General features: G+C 41.4%; 1 protein-coding gene across 40 annotated transcripts in view; it reads left to right on the top strand.

The window, feature by feature from the left end:
* The window catches only part of LOC143259034 (uncharacterized), a 448485-nt gene that overhangs the window by 423755 nt on the left and 8685 nt on the right, over positions 1-16045 (top strand). For 35 of the 40 annotated variants that reach the window (XM_076519815.1, XM_076519809.1, XM_076519803.1 and 32 more), the window contains 7 exons: positions 243-589; positions 3950-4132; positions 7451-7891; positions 14741-14920; positions 15224-15531; positions 15605-15848; positions 15922-16043. In XM_076519815.1, coding sequence (XP_076375930.1) covers positions 243-589; positions 3950-4132; positions 7451-7891; positions 14741-14920; positions 15224-15531; positions 15605-15848; positions 15922-16043 — 1825 coding nt within the window. The remainder of the gene's footprint in view (positions 1-242; positions 590-3949; positions 4133-7450; positions 7892-14740; positions 14921-15223; positions 15532-15604; positions 15849-15921; positions 16044-16045) is intronic. The other 5 variants (XM_076519778.1, XM_076519785.1, XM_076519797.1 and 2 more) reach the window with 5 other exon arrangements.

Genomic DNA, 16045 nt, shown 5'->3' with positions numbered 1-16045 from the left:
GACCCCCGCGGCATTCAACGTGTTAAAGATCACTAGCATTATTGTTAAAGTGTTACCAATATATTTAGAGCTATAGAGTTGGTAAAAAAATTAGTTATTACAAAAGATTACATTTTAGTTTTAATAAATTACTTCTTTCCCAACTCTGGTGCTATAAAGGGTCTAAAGGACGTATAAGGTCAACAAATGACTCGACCGACACGAGAGTCTCGTTAATCCGTTTCCGTGTGTGATGATTTCAGACGAAACCAAGTCGAGGAAAGAAAACGGTTGATATGCGAGGCGGAGAGAGAGAGAAGGGAGGCGATCCTCCGGAAGAACCAGGAGCGAGAGGCGCGCATAGAAGCGAAGAAGAAGAACGAGAGATCGCACATCGTGTTCGCCTTCGGAAGTTCTACTCCGAGGATGCTGGAGCCTGCCGACACCGGTGGCTCCACTTTCTGGGGAACCCGTAGAGCAACCTCTACCACCAACGTGATGATGTTCTCGGCCGCTCAGCCACTGACGAGGAGGTCCTCCGAAAGGGAGCTCGATGGCAGCAAGAAACGAGCCACTTCCGCCGGAGGTCTGGACCGGAAACTCGGCGAAGGTTAGTGACAGTGCTCGAGATCTTTGACGGTCTACCTCGACGGTCCGCGGAGATAGTGGAAATTCATTGTAGCTCAGTCGGTGTCGAATCGCGAGGCAGATTGCGACAGACGTCAAAAATCGGGGCGAGTATCGTCGACATCGCGCGTAAATACGTTTTGTTAATGGCGTTCGGTGGAACCCGATGCTGGCAGAAATACGATTCACGGTGTAAAAGCGCCCCGCAACCGGAATCAACCAGACAAAGGGCTTCCTGTCACCCGCCGCGGCTTTTAATAAAATTTCGCGGTGTTTCCTGAACGAAATAGCAGTTACACATATTCTCGCAATGTGTAAATTCTATTTACCGGAACATTGTGCTCCAATTTTGGCCTCTTCGAATATGTACTTGCAGTTTCTCCGTTCTATTCGTATCGATCTTCTTTTTTGGCGACTATTGTAGAGCAATTGGTATCTCGATTTTATCATTCTATTTTATGGATTTGTACAAACAATACGAATCGTATACAATTTTTGGAAGTTTTTATTACGTTCCCTACAGTTCGAGTCGCGTTTTTGTACATTTACTTATACTCTTAATTAAAATCTCGTTCAAATTTGTTCTATTTTTCCAAATCTCATCTTTCAAGCAAAGAAAATCGAATGTCTTTTCCATGTTTAGGGTTTGAACAGTCAGACATGTACAGTCCTGGACAAGTATAAGTGGATATATTCTAAAATTAGATAACTCTTTTTAGAATGGACCGAACGAGTTGAATTTTATTTATTATTTCTCGCTATATTCAATTGTTTGTGACAAAACTGATTTTGACAAAATTTTCTGCATACGTATAAGTTATCGAGACCTAAAAATGCATTGCTTAAATTTTTGTTACACGCGCAGATAAAAAGAGTTAAAGAACGTGATTTGCTTTTGTTCTTATTATTTATTAGAAAATGAGACACTGGATCACAACTGTCGCATACAAATACATCGCATTGTCAGAATTAACTGGTATAAAAATATAACAAATTCAGAGTATTATTGTTCAAGAACTCAAGTAAACATGTCGAGATAGTAGTTATAAAGCTGCTAGATAGATACGTTATGGTTTTTTAAAAAGAATGACGTATCTGACAATTCAACAGTCCAATTTTGGAGAAGTTATTCCGTTTTAGAAGGCGTCCACATACGTCTGTGAAAATATTAAGTACAGAGAGACCAGAATGTCGAATATTCCGAAGACGTCGAGTGCGTTTCCCGTTATAGAAAATACAAATTAATGGAGCACAAGGATTCCCGAGCATCCCGTAAACGGAATCGTCTATTACTATCGTCTCCTTTCGCAGATGTTTGACGTCTGTCGTCAGTGGCCAGTTCACCGCGCAAGAATAGAGTCAGGGTTGCGAGTTCGTGTAAGAATCGTTAGTGAATCGTGTCGTTGGTGTGAGAGATAATCCTTGTTCTCGACGTTGGCACCGGAGAGTCTGAGAAACTACCGTCGCCGGATCGAAAAGCGCAGCAAACGAAGGCCGCTTCTTTTCTCACTGCGTTCTTTTCCTATCACACAGTGCTTTTATAGTTCGATATAGTTACGCAAAATCGATGCCGCAGTGCGTAACGCATGGATGCACATCGTTCATGAAAACTACGCAGATGAGCGAACGAGAGATGAACATTCGCTTATTCTTGCGCTGTTACCGTTTTTCTTTTCCGTCACGATTTCAGATCTGTTCGCCGATTTTCCGACCAGTGTCGTTACGAGCCTCGGAAACTCCGGCAACCCCGCACTTGCCGGAGTTTCGCGGACTTCGGTAAAAGTTGCGGCGCTTCCACCCTTTTCTCGTAACATATCTACACATCGATCACCAACACACGACCCATGATACTTTACACGACTTCCACCATTGCTCATGGACCGAAGCTTCATAAAGCATGAGTCGATCCTCTAGCGTTGTCGTTAGACTGCGGAGTTTCGCCTTCTACACGTCGTAACTTTTCGATCCCGGCCCCGAAACCCGGAGAGCCACGTTGGTTCGGCATTTAGTTCGAAACATTCGGGTTTGCGCAAAACTCCGCAATCTAGTTATTATCGTGTTGCGTTACCGTATTTCGTACTATACACAACCATCCCCGGTTAAGTTTCCACGTTTCACGTTCAGTTGACCATTTGATTTTGTTACAGCCACGTTTACTCATCGATCTTCACATTTCTAGGCGACGTTTCGAGTTATCACGATACCGAGAATATTGAGAGTTTCTTTTCGTTTGCGGTGCTCCGTTCATTTGCTAGCGTTAGTAGTCCACCCTCATGTACACATGAGAAGCACCTCATCTTCGCTCTCCGACTTCCCGGTAATCCGAACGCGTTATACGAACTCCGAGCGTCAGAGTACATAGAGAGAATTTGTAGCGCGAGATGTGACCCCGAGCAAACGTAATAAACTACAGAATATTACCACGGCCGCAGATAGATATCCTTTTGGTAATTAAGATCCCTTTGCATCCGCTGTTACCTGTACTTACCGGTGGTGGCTCTATCGGGCGAATTGTACTTTTACGGCATCTATGAACCGCACTTAATCTAACTCACGCTAATACTCTCACCCCCTTAGAGTAAAGGTGCTTAATATGAGACTCATTTTTTTTAGTAAGTCATAATTTTTTTCATAAAACTTTCATAAAAAGTGCTGCTTTCATAAAAAAAAAACAGATACACGTTTAAAAAGTAAAATATGTGTTCTTTTACAATTTACTAAAATACAGAAAAAGAAATTTCGTTTCTTCGTAATAAAGGAAGTATTATAATTACTTCTTTATCATCTATTCAACTATCACTTTTCATACGTTTTCTTTTAGTGGTTCCTTTTTTGGGAATTGTCTTTTTTGGCTTAGCATTATAATGAAGATTTTTATAGGACTCCTATTTGGAAATAATATGTCAAATATTAAGGAACTTTATAATATAACTAGTATGTTACTATATGACTAGTAATCTTGAATGCTCTATACAATACTATTTACGAAAATAATTATACACTTACCATTTTTAAGATATTGGTAATATAATCGAACTGCTTCAAAAAATTTTCGCAACGTATTTTACAAATCTAAACTGATCTGGACGCCGACAAATAGACGAAACAACGCAACAAAGAAGCGTCGATGCGACACTTAGAACATCCGTAACGTAAATAAGCTAGGGTCTCATATTAGGAGAGGTCCTCATACTAGGCAACTTTACTCTAATTCCATTATTTTCTTGTCGAATCACGCGCCCCGAGGGTGAGCCTAAAAAAAAGGAACAAACGCAATTAAAAACGAAAGGAGAAGGTAGAAGGAAAATGCCTAATGTTGCAGCGTTCAATGGTTTGTTTACAGATATGAGAATGTCCTCGTCCATGTACGAGGTGTTCAATTGGAATTCTAGCCCCGATCCTCCCTTAACCCCCGCCAAACATAAGAGAGCCAGCCTCTCTCTGCCTCCTACAACTGACATCTTTGCCATCGATGATAAGTCCGATAGCGACACTAGGCGTCCGATGATTCAGCGGGCTGCCAGTGGTGAGTCCTGAGCTCCTCGATGCTACAAACGAGGAGTCTGCAACTGGGAGATTTGTTCTGTTGTCCCAGAATGAGCTGTCGACATACATCCTTGTGTCTTTCTCGTCCGTTAGCACACGCGCGGGATTATTACTACTCTCTTGCAAGCATGTCACTTTCGTTCAACGCACCGACGAGCTCTCGGAGCGCATTCGAATGTTTACCGAAATAGTTCGTCGGGCGTTTCACGAAGCTGTGCGACGTCGATGCGAAAAATACTGTCGCAGCTTAATTACGCCTTAGGCACTCGTTTCTCGAATTTTCTTGTTTCCTTTTACGTTTCCTTCACAAATTTTCTCATTTTTCTTTTAACACGTTCCGTGCCGAGCTTTTTTTACTCGAATCTTCACACTTTGATATTTTACTAAAACTTGATGTATTACGTGCAATTATTAATTCTCGTACACATAACAACGTAACAAAAACTTATCAACGCCCATTCTTGCGGTGGAAATTGATTCTTCGGTTCTAAATTTCTTGTAAACAATTTGTTCAGTTCACTAAGTAAACATGCAAGCGTGTACCATCGATGGTACACGTGGCACGGAACGTGTTAACGATCTTTCGTGAGCCGACATCGACGCCGCAAGCTCGCGTAATTAGTTGATCATTTGCATCCAACGCTATTCGAAATTTTTTTTACACTAACAATATTAACACTTTTGCGTATACACTGTAATGGGCTATTGTTTACTAACCATCCTTTAGATAAGTGTTAGTCCAATAGAACGCGTACAACTGTTTAACTGTTCCTCCTCGTAATAGTAGCGTTGTTGTCTTTTAGTGTTCTATCGTACGGTTAGTCTCGCTCGAGATCAGATAGAAGAGAAGCTGAGGTGCCTCGATTTCCATAGACACACGATAGGAGAATTTTCTGTTTCCGTGACGTGTTTGTATTACATATTACCATTGCGAAGCACAACCATACACCAACATCATTCGCAAACTGTTCACACCGATGCTTTTTTGTTCTCATGTCTCAAGTTCTGGTTCGATGGAACACCGTACAGACATTTTTAGCGACGTCGAATACGTGCGTGCCCGCACTTTATTCCACGTCGAACGATTCCAAGGAATCAGATGCGTTAAAACCGGTTACTTTTGTCACGCATCGAACCATTAATTTTACACTCATACACACACACACACACATACACATGAACACTGCATGCATGAGATTTTCAATGGGAGGGACCCTTCTTGCTTTGGCGGTCACGAAGTGATACTTCGGACAATCTTCGGAACAGAATTATTAAATAACCTGCGAATTTTTATGGAAAATAAAAATTATCTGCATCTGTTGCAAAAGACAGAGGTTTCATTCGTTCTTTGTGTAATTTTAATAGATCGCGAGTAATACATCGACAATATTAAATGCTTTTAATAATTTGAATGTTTTTAATCGCAGATTAACACGTTGAATGCCGCGGGGGTCACCGGTGACCGGCACCTAACTTGGCGGTGACGCCATGGGGGCCACCGGTGACCGGCGTGCCCAAAATTGATAGGAATATATATATAAAATTTAAAACAAATGTCAATACCTAAATTTTGTATTATTACCATCATCAATTCAAACAGTGACCCCTGTCGCAATTAACATGTCAAACATGGTTATACACTGTAACTTATATATTGCAGATAATACTTCAACATTATATGTATCACATAAAAGAAAATTCATTACGGCGTCACGGACAGTTTCTGTAAAACCGGCGTGGCATTCAACGTGTTAAAACCATTCCATTTTTATGGCAATTGCATAAAATCCTACTAATAAATAGCGAACAACGATTTTATCCTAGGTTATGGTGTTTCAGCTGTTACAGTTGTCTAGCCATCAACTGTTATAGTTGTCCGCAGGAAAAGTCCATCGATTTTTCGTAGTCGTCAAAGCGAGGAGACTCCTGAACCGGTTTGCATGTGCCGCCTCATCCGTAATGCTATCGTAACGTCTCTCTCTCTCTCTCTCTCTCTCTCTCTCTCTCTCTCTCTCTCTCTCAGCTCCGCATTGTTCCCCTGCATCCCCAACATCCGTCGGCATGCGTCTCGACGACACTTTCGCAACGAATTCCGCTTGTGTTCGTCGGACGACGTCCAGTGTCGTGCACGTTTCCTCCGCTTCAACACGGGTACACAACCACAGACATACGTGAACACAAACGAACACAGAACAGCATGGAGAAGAGCGTCGAATTGTGTCGAAGTAGTCGAAACCAGGGAATGCCATGTGTATACACACTATCACACTGTTCAACGAATTGCACAGTGTCCCGTAATCCCGAATTTTCGCTGGCCGTTTGTCGCAGGATTTTGTGCGATGCATACGATAGCGCTTACAGCGCGATACAGCTTTCGAAAGAAAATCGTAAAATATTAAGTTTCCGAATGCTTGCGCAGATGTTTGCAACATGGAATTGTGCAGATATGCATGTTCTTGTATAACGATTAGAGTGAAAACGCATTATTTTAAGGAGGTATTCTTAAGTTTGTTTCGCAAAGTAGGGATGTAAGGTGAAATTCGATTATGCTACTGATTGTGGGACTCTTCTGTTATAGAAGACGTCACCCAATTGGCGATTTATATTGAAAAAAGGATTTATAAAAATTGGTGCATTTTTGGTACCGCTTTCAATTTAATTATTCGTTAAAGGGATTTATTTAGTAAAAAGCAATAGCACAACCAGTACTATTAAAGGACAAAAGATTTTCACACAGGAGTAAATAAAAGGTACACGCAATTGTAACCATCGCACAAGAATCTATGAAAACCAGGGTGCGAAGGTAACGGCCTGCAAATTTTTACGAAAACAGTCCGACAACCGGATATTTCTCATCGACGTGATTGGTTACTAATTAGTTCCAACGAAACAAATAATTCTTACGATTAGACTGCGGATCTTCAGCATACAGTGCAACATGAAGTATGTTTGCATTGATTGCGAACAGCCAGCCAGACGCTTCTTCCTTAATTAATTCGCAGAACAGAATCTTTTACACTTTCACGTATTTGTTTCTTTTTTTTCTTATCGGAAACGCCGAAAATTCGCAGTCTTCTCGCGTTGGCCGTAACAGTTGCCTCCGATAAGAACCGGCCATCGAAGATTGGAGCGTCGAGTGCGTGTTGAACAGTGTGTGGTCGATCGATCCGCGATCAGTTTGTGTTGCGATGTCGAAGGATCGTGCGTGCGCGGCTTGTATGTGTACACATTGTCCTGTTCGCCGCGGTGTGCGCCGCGCGTTTCCAGTCGGCCGGGCTTCACGATACCTGGGAACTAGTTGCAGGTGAGGAGAGCGACGGGACGCCGGGAACACCAAGCTCGGTGTACCTGCGGGTGAACAGGAGGCGCACCGATCTGATGCCGACGATACCGTCGCCGCGCGATGGCCCGCCGTCGTCGGGACGCAGCTCCAGCGCGAAGGCCTTCACACGCTCGCCAGGTAGGACTTACTCCATGTCCAGGCTGGACCAGCTCGCGCAGCCTAGGAAACGTCCGACAGAACTTAGCACACTGACGGAACAGCAAAGCCAGCCTCTGAGCGCTTCTAGCATGAGTCGCAGCATGTCACACTTAGCTGCGTCCGGCGGCAAGAGCCTAAAACGCTCAGATAACTCACGTAGCATGGGCACGCTGCCGGGCGCGGTCCCGATGCCGAGACCAACGAGGGCCGAGAGGCTGCGCCGCAAGGCCCGCGAGCACCAGACCCATCAGCAACAAGGTAAGGTCGTACCTGTGCACTCAACTCAGAGATCTTAGCTCCATCGCTATCTGTCGTAAACGTGGCCGCACACATGTAAATATATTATACAGTATTCTCTCGGTAACCGTTCAAATTACCTCCACGATTACTGTCGAAATTCTATCTCTGCCATTGGGAATTTCCCTTGAAACCAGTGAAGCGTTGAACAAGCTCGACGACCGAGTCAGCCGAGGGTCGCGTGTCGGTGAAACTCCCCGTCCCGTTTAGCTGATTAAGATGATGCCAGCCACGATGTAATTACGGTTATAAATAATTGCTTGTGTAATACGTAAACTGCGGATTTTATGCGTTTATGGCAAAAATTGGATGGTCGCGCTTTAGAACAGTGTAATAATTGGAAGCCTTTTAAGACGTCAATGTATTATTACGAATCTGTTAAAATGATTGAAGGGAGAATGAAGTTGCTACTTGATTCTTATTCCTTGCAATCGATGCAGAAAATTTTTATTTTGCATAAAAATCCGCAGTCTAGTAATAAACGATTGGTGTTTCGGACGTGAAAGAGAACGGCGAATGAAAATGAAAGAGAGACGGAGGAACGAAGTGCTCGGAAAGCATGAAAGACTCGCGTAAGCTCACACCTTTAAATACAAAATTAACCTTTCCTATTTTCGGTTTTTCATGAAACGAATTTTTTACCATCGTATTCGCCTTGTTTTTCTGATTATCACTTTCTGGTTATGCACTTTCTTTCATACGAACGAGACAATTTTTGTTTCTCGCGCGTCTTTATGTACTTTCATTTAGGAATGAAACTTTGATAACAGGAGAATCGAATTTTGTTTCAATTTAGAACAAATCCTGAAGCTTTCATATTTAGTATTATGGATTATGTATGATATCTTCATCACGAGTCTGACTCATTGTTCTAATACAAGGGGCAAAATTGACACCAGACACGATAGAGTTACGATTATAATTTCGTGTGTAACAAAGCGATTCAAGCTTCAATTTATTACAATTTATTAATTCTAATCGTAATTGTATCGTGTTTTGGTGTCATTTTAATCAGCAAAATGAAACGAATACGGTGTTAGGAGCTTAATTGACGAAAAACGTCAAGCTCTTTCTATTTTAATAGTCGTTCCCTACGTTCGAAACACCACAAAAAATATTACATTTACGGTACCTGTCAATCGACAGACCCGAAGTTGGGACAGTTATCGAGAGAATACTGTACTATCGTCGGCGAGTCGCGGCCGCTTAGCATCCTTCTCGTACGTTACTGTCAGTAAGTATTTGATACGGATCAGGGCTTCGTTTGTTAACCCCTCGGCGCCGATATGTCGTGCGTCGCTGGAATGTAGGTCTGATTGGTTGCTAGCTACATAATTTTCATATTGTTCGAAGTGACAATGTCAACGAATCGTCGTCAACGAGCGGAGTCTAGTCTGTTGTCCTATGCGTGTTCTGTCGACATAGCACTTGCTACGGACCTTGTGTGATTCATGCTTTAATCTTCGGTAGATCCATTCAAATCCTTGACGACATCTATACACAATTTTGTTCACTGAAATACGCGTCGATCTTCTTATTGCAGTGGAAATCATTTTACCAGTTGTTAACAGTTAGAGCGCTTTGAAAATCGTATCGTCACAGTTGAACAGTTAACATAAGTTCGCCTTTAACGAACATACGTGAAGGTAAAGTTCCTGTTACAATTATAATTTAATTACATAATTATAATAATTATAATTATGTAATTAATAATAATTATAATTAATTGTAATAATTGTAATAATAATTATAATTATGTAATTAATAATAATTATAATTAATTGTAATAATTGTAATAATAATTATAATTATGTAATTAATAATAATTATAATTAATTGTAATAATTGTAATAATAATTATAATTATAAATACATAATTATAATAATTACATAATTATAATAACAATTCATATTTAAAAGACTGTATACAATATAATACGTCATTTAAGATGCCAATTCAGTATTCGATTAGAAGTAGTATGTACTACATTGTCATTATGCAAAGTGATTTCTCGAGTCTTTACGTCCTGAAGGTACTGTAAAATATTTAATTTAAACTACCACTATTTAATCATTGCGAAGCATAGTTAGCATTATTGATTAGTTCCGTAGTGAAGCTTGTGGAAATCAAACGCGTTGTTCTTATAGGACTGTTCTCACGTAGTATGGAAAGCGTAAATGTGCGAATACTCATGACAGTAGTGTACATAACAAGTGCCGTTGACCGACTCGTGTTCTTGCATCGCTCGCCGACGATGTACTCGCGAGATCTGCTTCTTACTAATTTTGTGTTTCTACGGACGATGGTATCGTGGAAGTTTCTGGTTATTCAACGAATTCGAGAAGAAACGAGGAAGGTTTGCGCCAGTGCTGTTCGTAGATTTGGCTGATTCGAGATTTTGCCCCTATCAGAGTAGTATGAACATACAACAGCAGATAAAAATATAGCTCTGTATACAGAGTTTGGATTAGATAATTTTTTTATGTTGCAGTTCAAATATCATATGTATTGTATGTAGTTTTTGTTATGAAAGTAGAATGTTCCCTGCGAGAAAGTAGAATTTTTCAATATCCCAATCGTGATTACAATCGGGGACTTAAAGTTGACTGAACATTCCTTTCGAATATGGCTTTCGTAATACGAAGTGAAATGACTATTTTACTGGAATCCTCCGCACACCACTGCAACTTCACAATTGAACGATCTATGAAATATATGTCTTGCGGCAGTCCGTTCAAAATTAAGTACAGTAATCTCAGTTTAATAGACATCGATTCTTAGTCAGAAATCATATTGAATAAAATGAACGTTTTAAAATTACTATGGCGCTTTAATTCACTCAGTTGTTAAACGCAATGGACTAGAAATAATCGATGCGAATGAAAGGGAGGAGAAAAAACGGTTCCAACAAATGGCGGGCATAACTCCGCGAATATTAAGCGAGGCAGACTGCATCCATTACGTAGAAACTACTGGATTTCCATCTCATAATCGCACCATGTTGAATTCCACACAGTCACAAGCGCCCTATTATGTTGTTAGGATTGCCGAGAGCAGCCTTCATAGTGATTACCGGGGACGGATTGCGGTATCGTTCTCTATAAATGCATTTTCACGTGGAGAAAATTCTCTCAGTTTTTGAAAATTTTCTCGTTTTTAAGGGCTGCAATCTTCTCGTACTTGTTGCTTCGCACAGAATTACGTGAAGTATGAATCATTCCGTAATGGGGGTAGGTCTCGAAGTTACAGAATCACGGATTGTGTACAGCACTGGTTTATATAGTACTCGTTCTAACTCGAGTTGGGTGCACACATGCATGCACAGACGTAGTGAGGAGCCATTGTGAATCAATAAGCCAGAAAATCGTCGCACGATCATTTCGGATAAGTTCTCGACATTAACGCGAGACGGCGAATACACGCTTGCGTATTCAACAGAGACTAACAAAACGACCTACCAAGCGTTTCACGCTTCCATCTTTCTTTAACAATCGATACTTAACAACGTTGTACATACAATCGCGCCGGTATTCAAGTTGACGCTTGTTTTAGCACAGTAATGACGACAGGACGTGGTCAAAATGAGCAGTAAACGAAGTATTTATAAATATTGTTATTCAAGCTTGGACTCGTCGCTGCGAGTTATACACTTCTAGAATGCGATCAGTTCATTCGAATCTTTTTCTTGCTAAATCTAAACGTTCTAGAATTTCTGTTGACAATTTTAACTACTCATTTACCTATTTAGAACTGACAAACGGCTTTCTTAGTTGCTAATAAGTTGTTAATAAGTGCTTCTCTTTTTCTACCTGTTCTATACCTTCATTTGATATTCCAAATTTCACAGCTGTTTGATCAAGTTTTTCCTTTTGATATTTCTTTGTACACTAATAATGTTCCTGTTGTGTGGAATTCTCGTTTTCGTTATGCTACAAGTAAGAAACGTTTAACAATAATTGGAAAACATTTCAGTTTCAACTAAACAAATTACGATATAAATTAACGAATGTTTAATCTCAAATTTTCATTAATAAGATAAGAACATGTTCGCGTCACGTTACTTTCCGACTAGCCAAGTTCGGAGAACGATTTTGTTACTTGAAGGTACGCAATGCTTTCGCTTTAATACGCAATGGTGTTCTGAATCACTGTTCACGCGTAGTGTAGAAAATGTCTGGATCCACTCTCAATGATTTCGAGTAACAGCGCAAGAACTGCGGGATAACATTGTTCGAACACGAAATAGTAGTGCGTCAACTTAACACTGGAACTACCGAGCACTAAAAATGACAAGTTTGTGGTACCTTTTAAAAGGCAGCACGAAAAGATCTTAGCGATCGCAATAATTGCAAAATAAACAATTTTAAATCCGTCACATTCACGGGTCTGGTAGTTCCTAGTGCTGAACACCGATGCGACTGTACGTACACGGGTACGCGCGTCTGCATGGAGTTCTCTCGCGTTGTCAATCGGCACGCTAAAGCGCTCCGGATTGATTAACAAAACGCTCCTGCTAAGAAAAAACGACAGTACTCACTCCCCGGCTTTTCGGCTACCAGAGGTGGCGGTCTAACGTTCTTTGGTAAGCTACACACGATATTTATATTCATATCTTGATCATTCGTATACAATTATCCATGCGTCGCATTCACAACGTTGCAAACTGTACAGACGACCATCCATGATATCGTATTTAGTGTGCAATACATTGATTCGCTGTACCTTATTTTACGTTATTCAAAATCTTCTTTTCTTTCGCGACCGTTTATGATTTATTTCTGCATATTCATTCCAGCTTGTTTTCGTTCCTCTTTATCATTCTGAGTCTCGATGTACATACACAAAAATCGGCACGGACAAACAACAGTTTTCGGTGGTGGTGCTTGTTCTCTCTTTGATTTTCGCTACACGTTCGTTTGTACATAAATGTCGGCAAAAAGAAGAAAAGAAGAAGACTAACTTTTAAAGATATCTTGAAACGCGCGGAATCATCGCGGTCATTTGCGAACAAGTCTGTCAGAGGCTGCCGGGAGCACGCCGTCGTCCTCTTCACAGAATAAAATCACCCTGCTGGCATTGAAAGAAACTTCGCCGAGACTCGAAGACGAATTGATACACCCCGCGACCAGGAAATATTGATCGATGGAGGTCGCTCCTCCCACTTCACCGCTGTTCCATTTACTATTGTTGTGTTAAGTAATTTCCCTCAGAATCCGCTCGCGAATTCTCGAAACGCGTGAAATTACGGCCTCTGATAATACAGTCCGACGAACACAGCAGCAACCTTGGATCGGCTACGTCCCCACCCTCCACTATGATTCAATTAATCCACTTAAACATCTCGCGGAGTTAAGCTCGGAAGTCACGAACAAACAGAGAAATTGGACGTATCGGGTAATTAAAGGGAGTAGTCTCGGATTGTTTTGGGGATGCACTCTTTTGATCAATCTAATAACGTATCTTAATGAAACTTTCTAAGCAGATGTACGCGGTAGATCATCTTCGATTTTGAAGAGCCTTCATTTAATTTTTCTTACGGCTATTTTTAAATACGTTTTATTTTCTTCAAGTTTTTTTTATGTGCGATACCATACAGTTCTTTTTCTCCGAATAATTAAATATTTTCCATATATTAAATATATATTAACCCCTTAACGCGCAGAAACGTATTAACACGGGCGTGCAAAACCGGCCAAAATGTGCAGACCCGTATATATACGGTCGGCGTCGCAACTTATGTTATGTTACCTATATTAATTGAAAAACAGTACGATGGATACAAAATTCGATCTGCAATGCTATAATTATCACTATAATTATTTATCTACTATTTTTATTGAATTTTTAGTAATTTTTGCATTTTTTTTACATATTTATTGAAATTAAGGTCCAAATATGTATTTTCTTAGATAAAAAAAAATTGATTTTTTTTGGTCGGTTTTTTTTTTTTAAATTGTGCATTAAGGGGTTAATATATATCCATATATATATTAATATATATTAATTGAATATATATTAATAATAAATATTATATATTTGATATATATCCATATATTAATATATTAAATATTTTCCAAACAACGAAGTCTTATTACTAGACCACGGGTTTTCTGCATTTACGAGAAAAGCTCATAGCTGCAACTTAAAACAATGGAATCGTTAGAAGAATTGAGGGATATCGATACTACTTTACTTACTAAAAGCATCAGAAGTAAGAACGATTCCCCGAGCGATTCCTATTTCGTTCGATTGATGCAGACAATTTTTATTTTGCATAACGATCCGCAGCCTACTTCTTACATATTATCCACTTATCCGCGATGGTCCTTAACTTTAATCGCACACGCGACGATAAAACGTTCTCAAACATGCTCAGATCTCCTCGAACAATTATAAATTAGTAGAATTTATTACAAAGATGCCCGAAATTCGATTTACTCTAGGCATTAGTTTAAGAATTGGCTCCATTGAAGAGAAGTTTCGCGGAAGAAAACTCATGGCGATATTTCAAAAGCACGCGACGTATGTATTAGTAAATTTTTCATAGAGATACGTTATTATGATCGATCCTCTCGGAGCGTCCAAGGTGAATTTGTGCGGCGCCGGTCGAAGTTCTCAATGTCATGGGATCTAGTTCCCCGAAAAGGATACGCGTGCAGCCGCAGGCCTCTGACAGCTAATTAACCGCGAAGTGTCGCATCGACGCGACGCGAAGATGCCGCGTTTCGTTTCTGTTGCACATACGCGCGGACATATAAGCCTAACAGCACGTAAATGAAGAGATGTTCACCTTGGGTGGGTACGCGTAGGCATCCGCAGCGGGGAGGTGACACCGAACAGCCCATCACGACCGCACAGCTCCATGAGCCAGCAAAGCGCCAGCAGCGTGGGCAGCAGTAACGTCAATCTGCGTCCCCGTACGACTGCCCCGCGTCGGCCGCGACCTGCTTCTATTGCCGGTACCGGTGTTTCGGTCACAGAACGACACAGTGAGCATGCCCTTTTTTCAATTCTCTTATTAATTGTGAACACGGTCCGCCGTCCCCCTCTGTTCGCATGGGTGAAAATGTTCTGTGTTTTCCCCAGCCAACCATATTATTCTTTTCCATTTGTTCCGAATCTCTGAGAACTATTCATTTCTGTTATTTATCTTCGACGGTTTCAGTTCAATTATTTTCCTTTTTTTTTCTTTTTCTTAATTGTAATTAGAAATTGCACATTGAAATACTATTTACTGTACGATGGGACCCAGAGAGTCGTTACCGGTCGTAATCCTCCGAATCTAATCGCAGATCTGTTCGGCGACGTGAAACTGTCAAAGGATTCGAAACCACCACTGCCAAAGGTCCACAGCACTCCGAAGAAATCTTCTACGCCAAAACTGACCGAGATCAAGAAGCCGACGGAGAAGCTGACAAAGAGCGCGAAAGCATCCCCACGGATAACCCCGAAGGCAACGCCGCTCCAAAGCCCGGGGGTGGAACACGAGCCGTTTATCCGCGAGGGTTCCGGCGAGATCATCAAGAACGAGGGCAAGGAAGAGATCAAAGCAGAGGATAAACAAGAGGAGAAGAAGGACCAGGGCACGGAAAAGTCACAGGTAATTGTCTCCCGTTCGCAGAACGAGCTGTGTGCGCATCTTCGAGCTAATTCGATTGCGTTCTGGGATGCAGCAGGAGATAAGTGCAGCGGAGCAAAGCACCGAGGACGCGAAGAAGTCGGTCATCATCGAACAAACTAACCCTGCGCCGGTATCCAAGCAAGCGAAGGACGAGAGCAATCTGAACCAAGAGAATCAGGCAGCCGTGCCGGCTCAAGAAACGCCGAAGAAAAGAGAGGAAAAACAGGAGAAGAAGCCACCGGCGGAGGTCGAAGCGAAATCGGAGAACAACATCGAGGAACAGGTCGATATGTCGGGTGAGTAGCTACCTAATGGACGGTGTCGATGTATTAGAGACCGAGAATCGTCTCACAATCGATACTCTTTCAGCCTCGATGATAGCGAAGATCAGGATTACCACGGAAGAGGAGGCCAAGGCAGCCATTGCGGAGCGCAGGAGATTAGCAAGGGAACAGGCGGAGCGAGAAGCCGAGCTCGAACGTCAACGTCAGGT

This window comes from Megalopta genalis, chromosome 3, assembly GCF_051020955.1.
Source record: "Megalopta genalis isolate 19385.01 chromosome 3, iyMegGena1_principal, whole genome shotgun sequence".
NCBI lineage: Eukaryota > Metazoa > Arthropoda > Insecta > Hymenoptera > Halictidae > Megalopta > Megalopta genalis.
The sequence above is the reverse complement of the archived record's forward strand: the minus strand, read 5'-3'. Positions and strand labels throughout refer to the sequence as shown.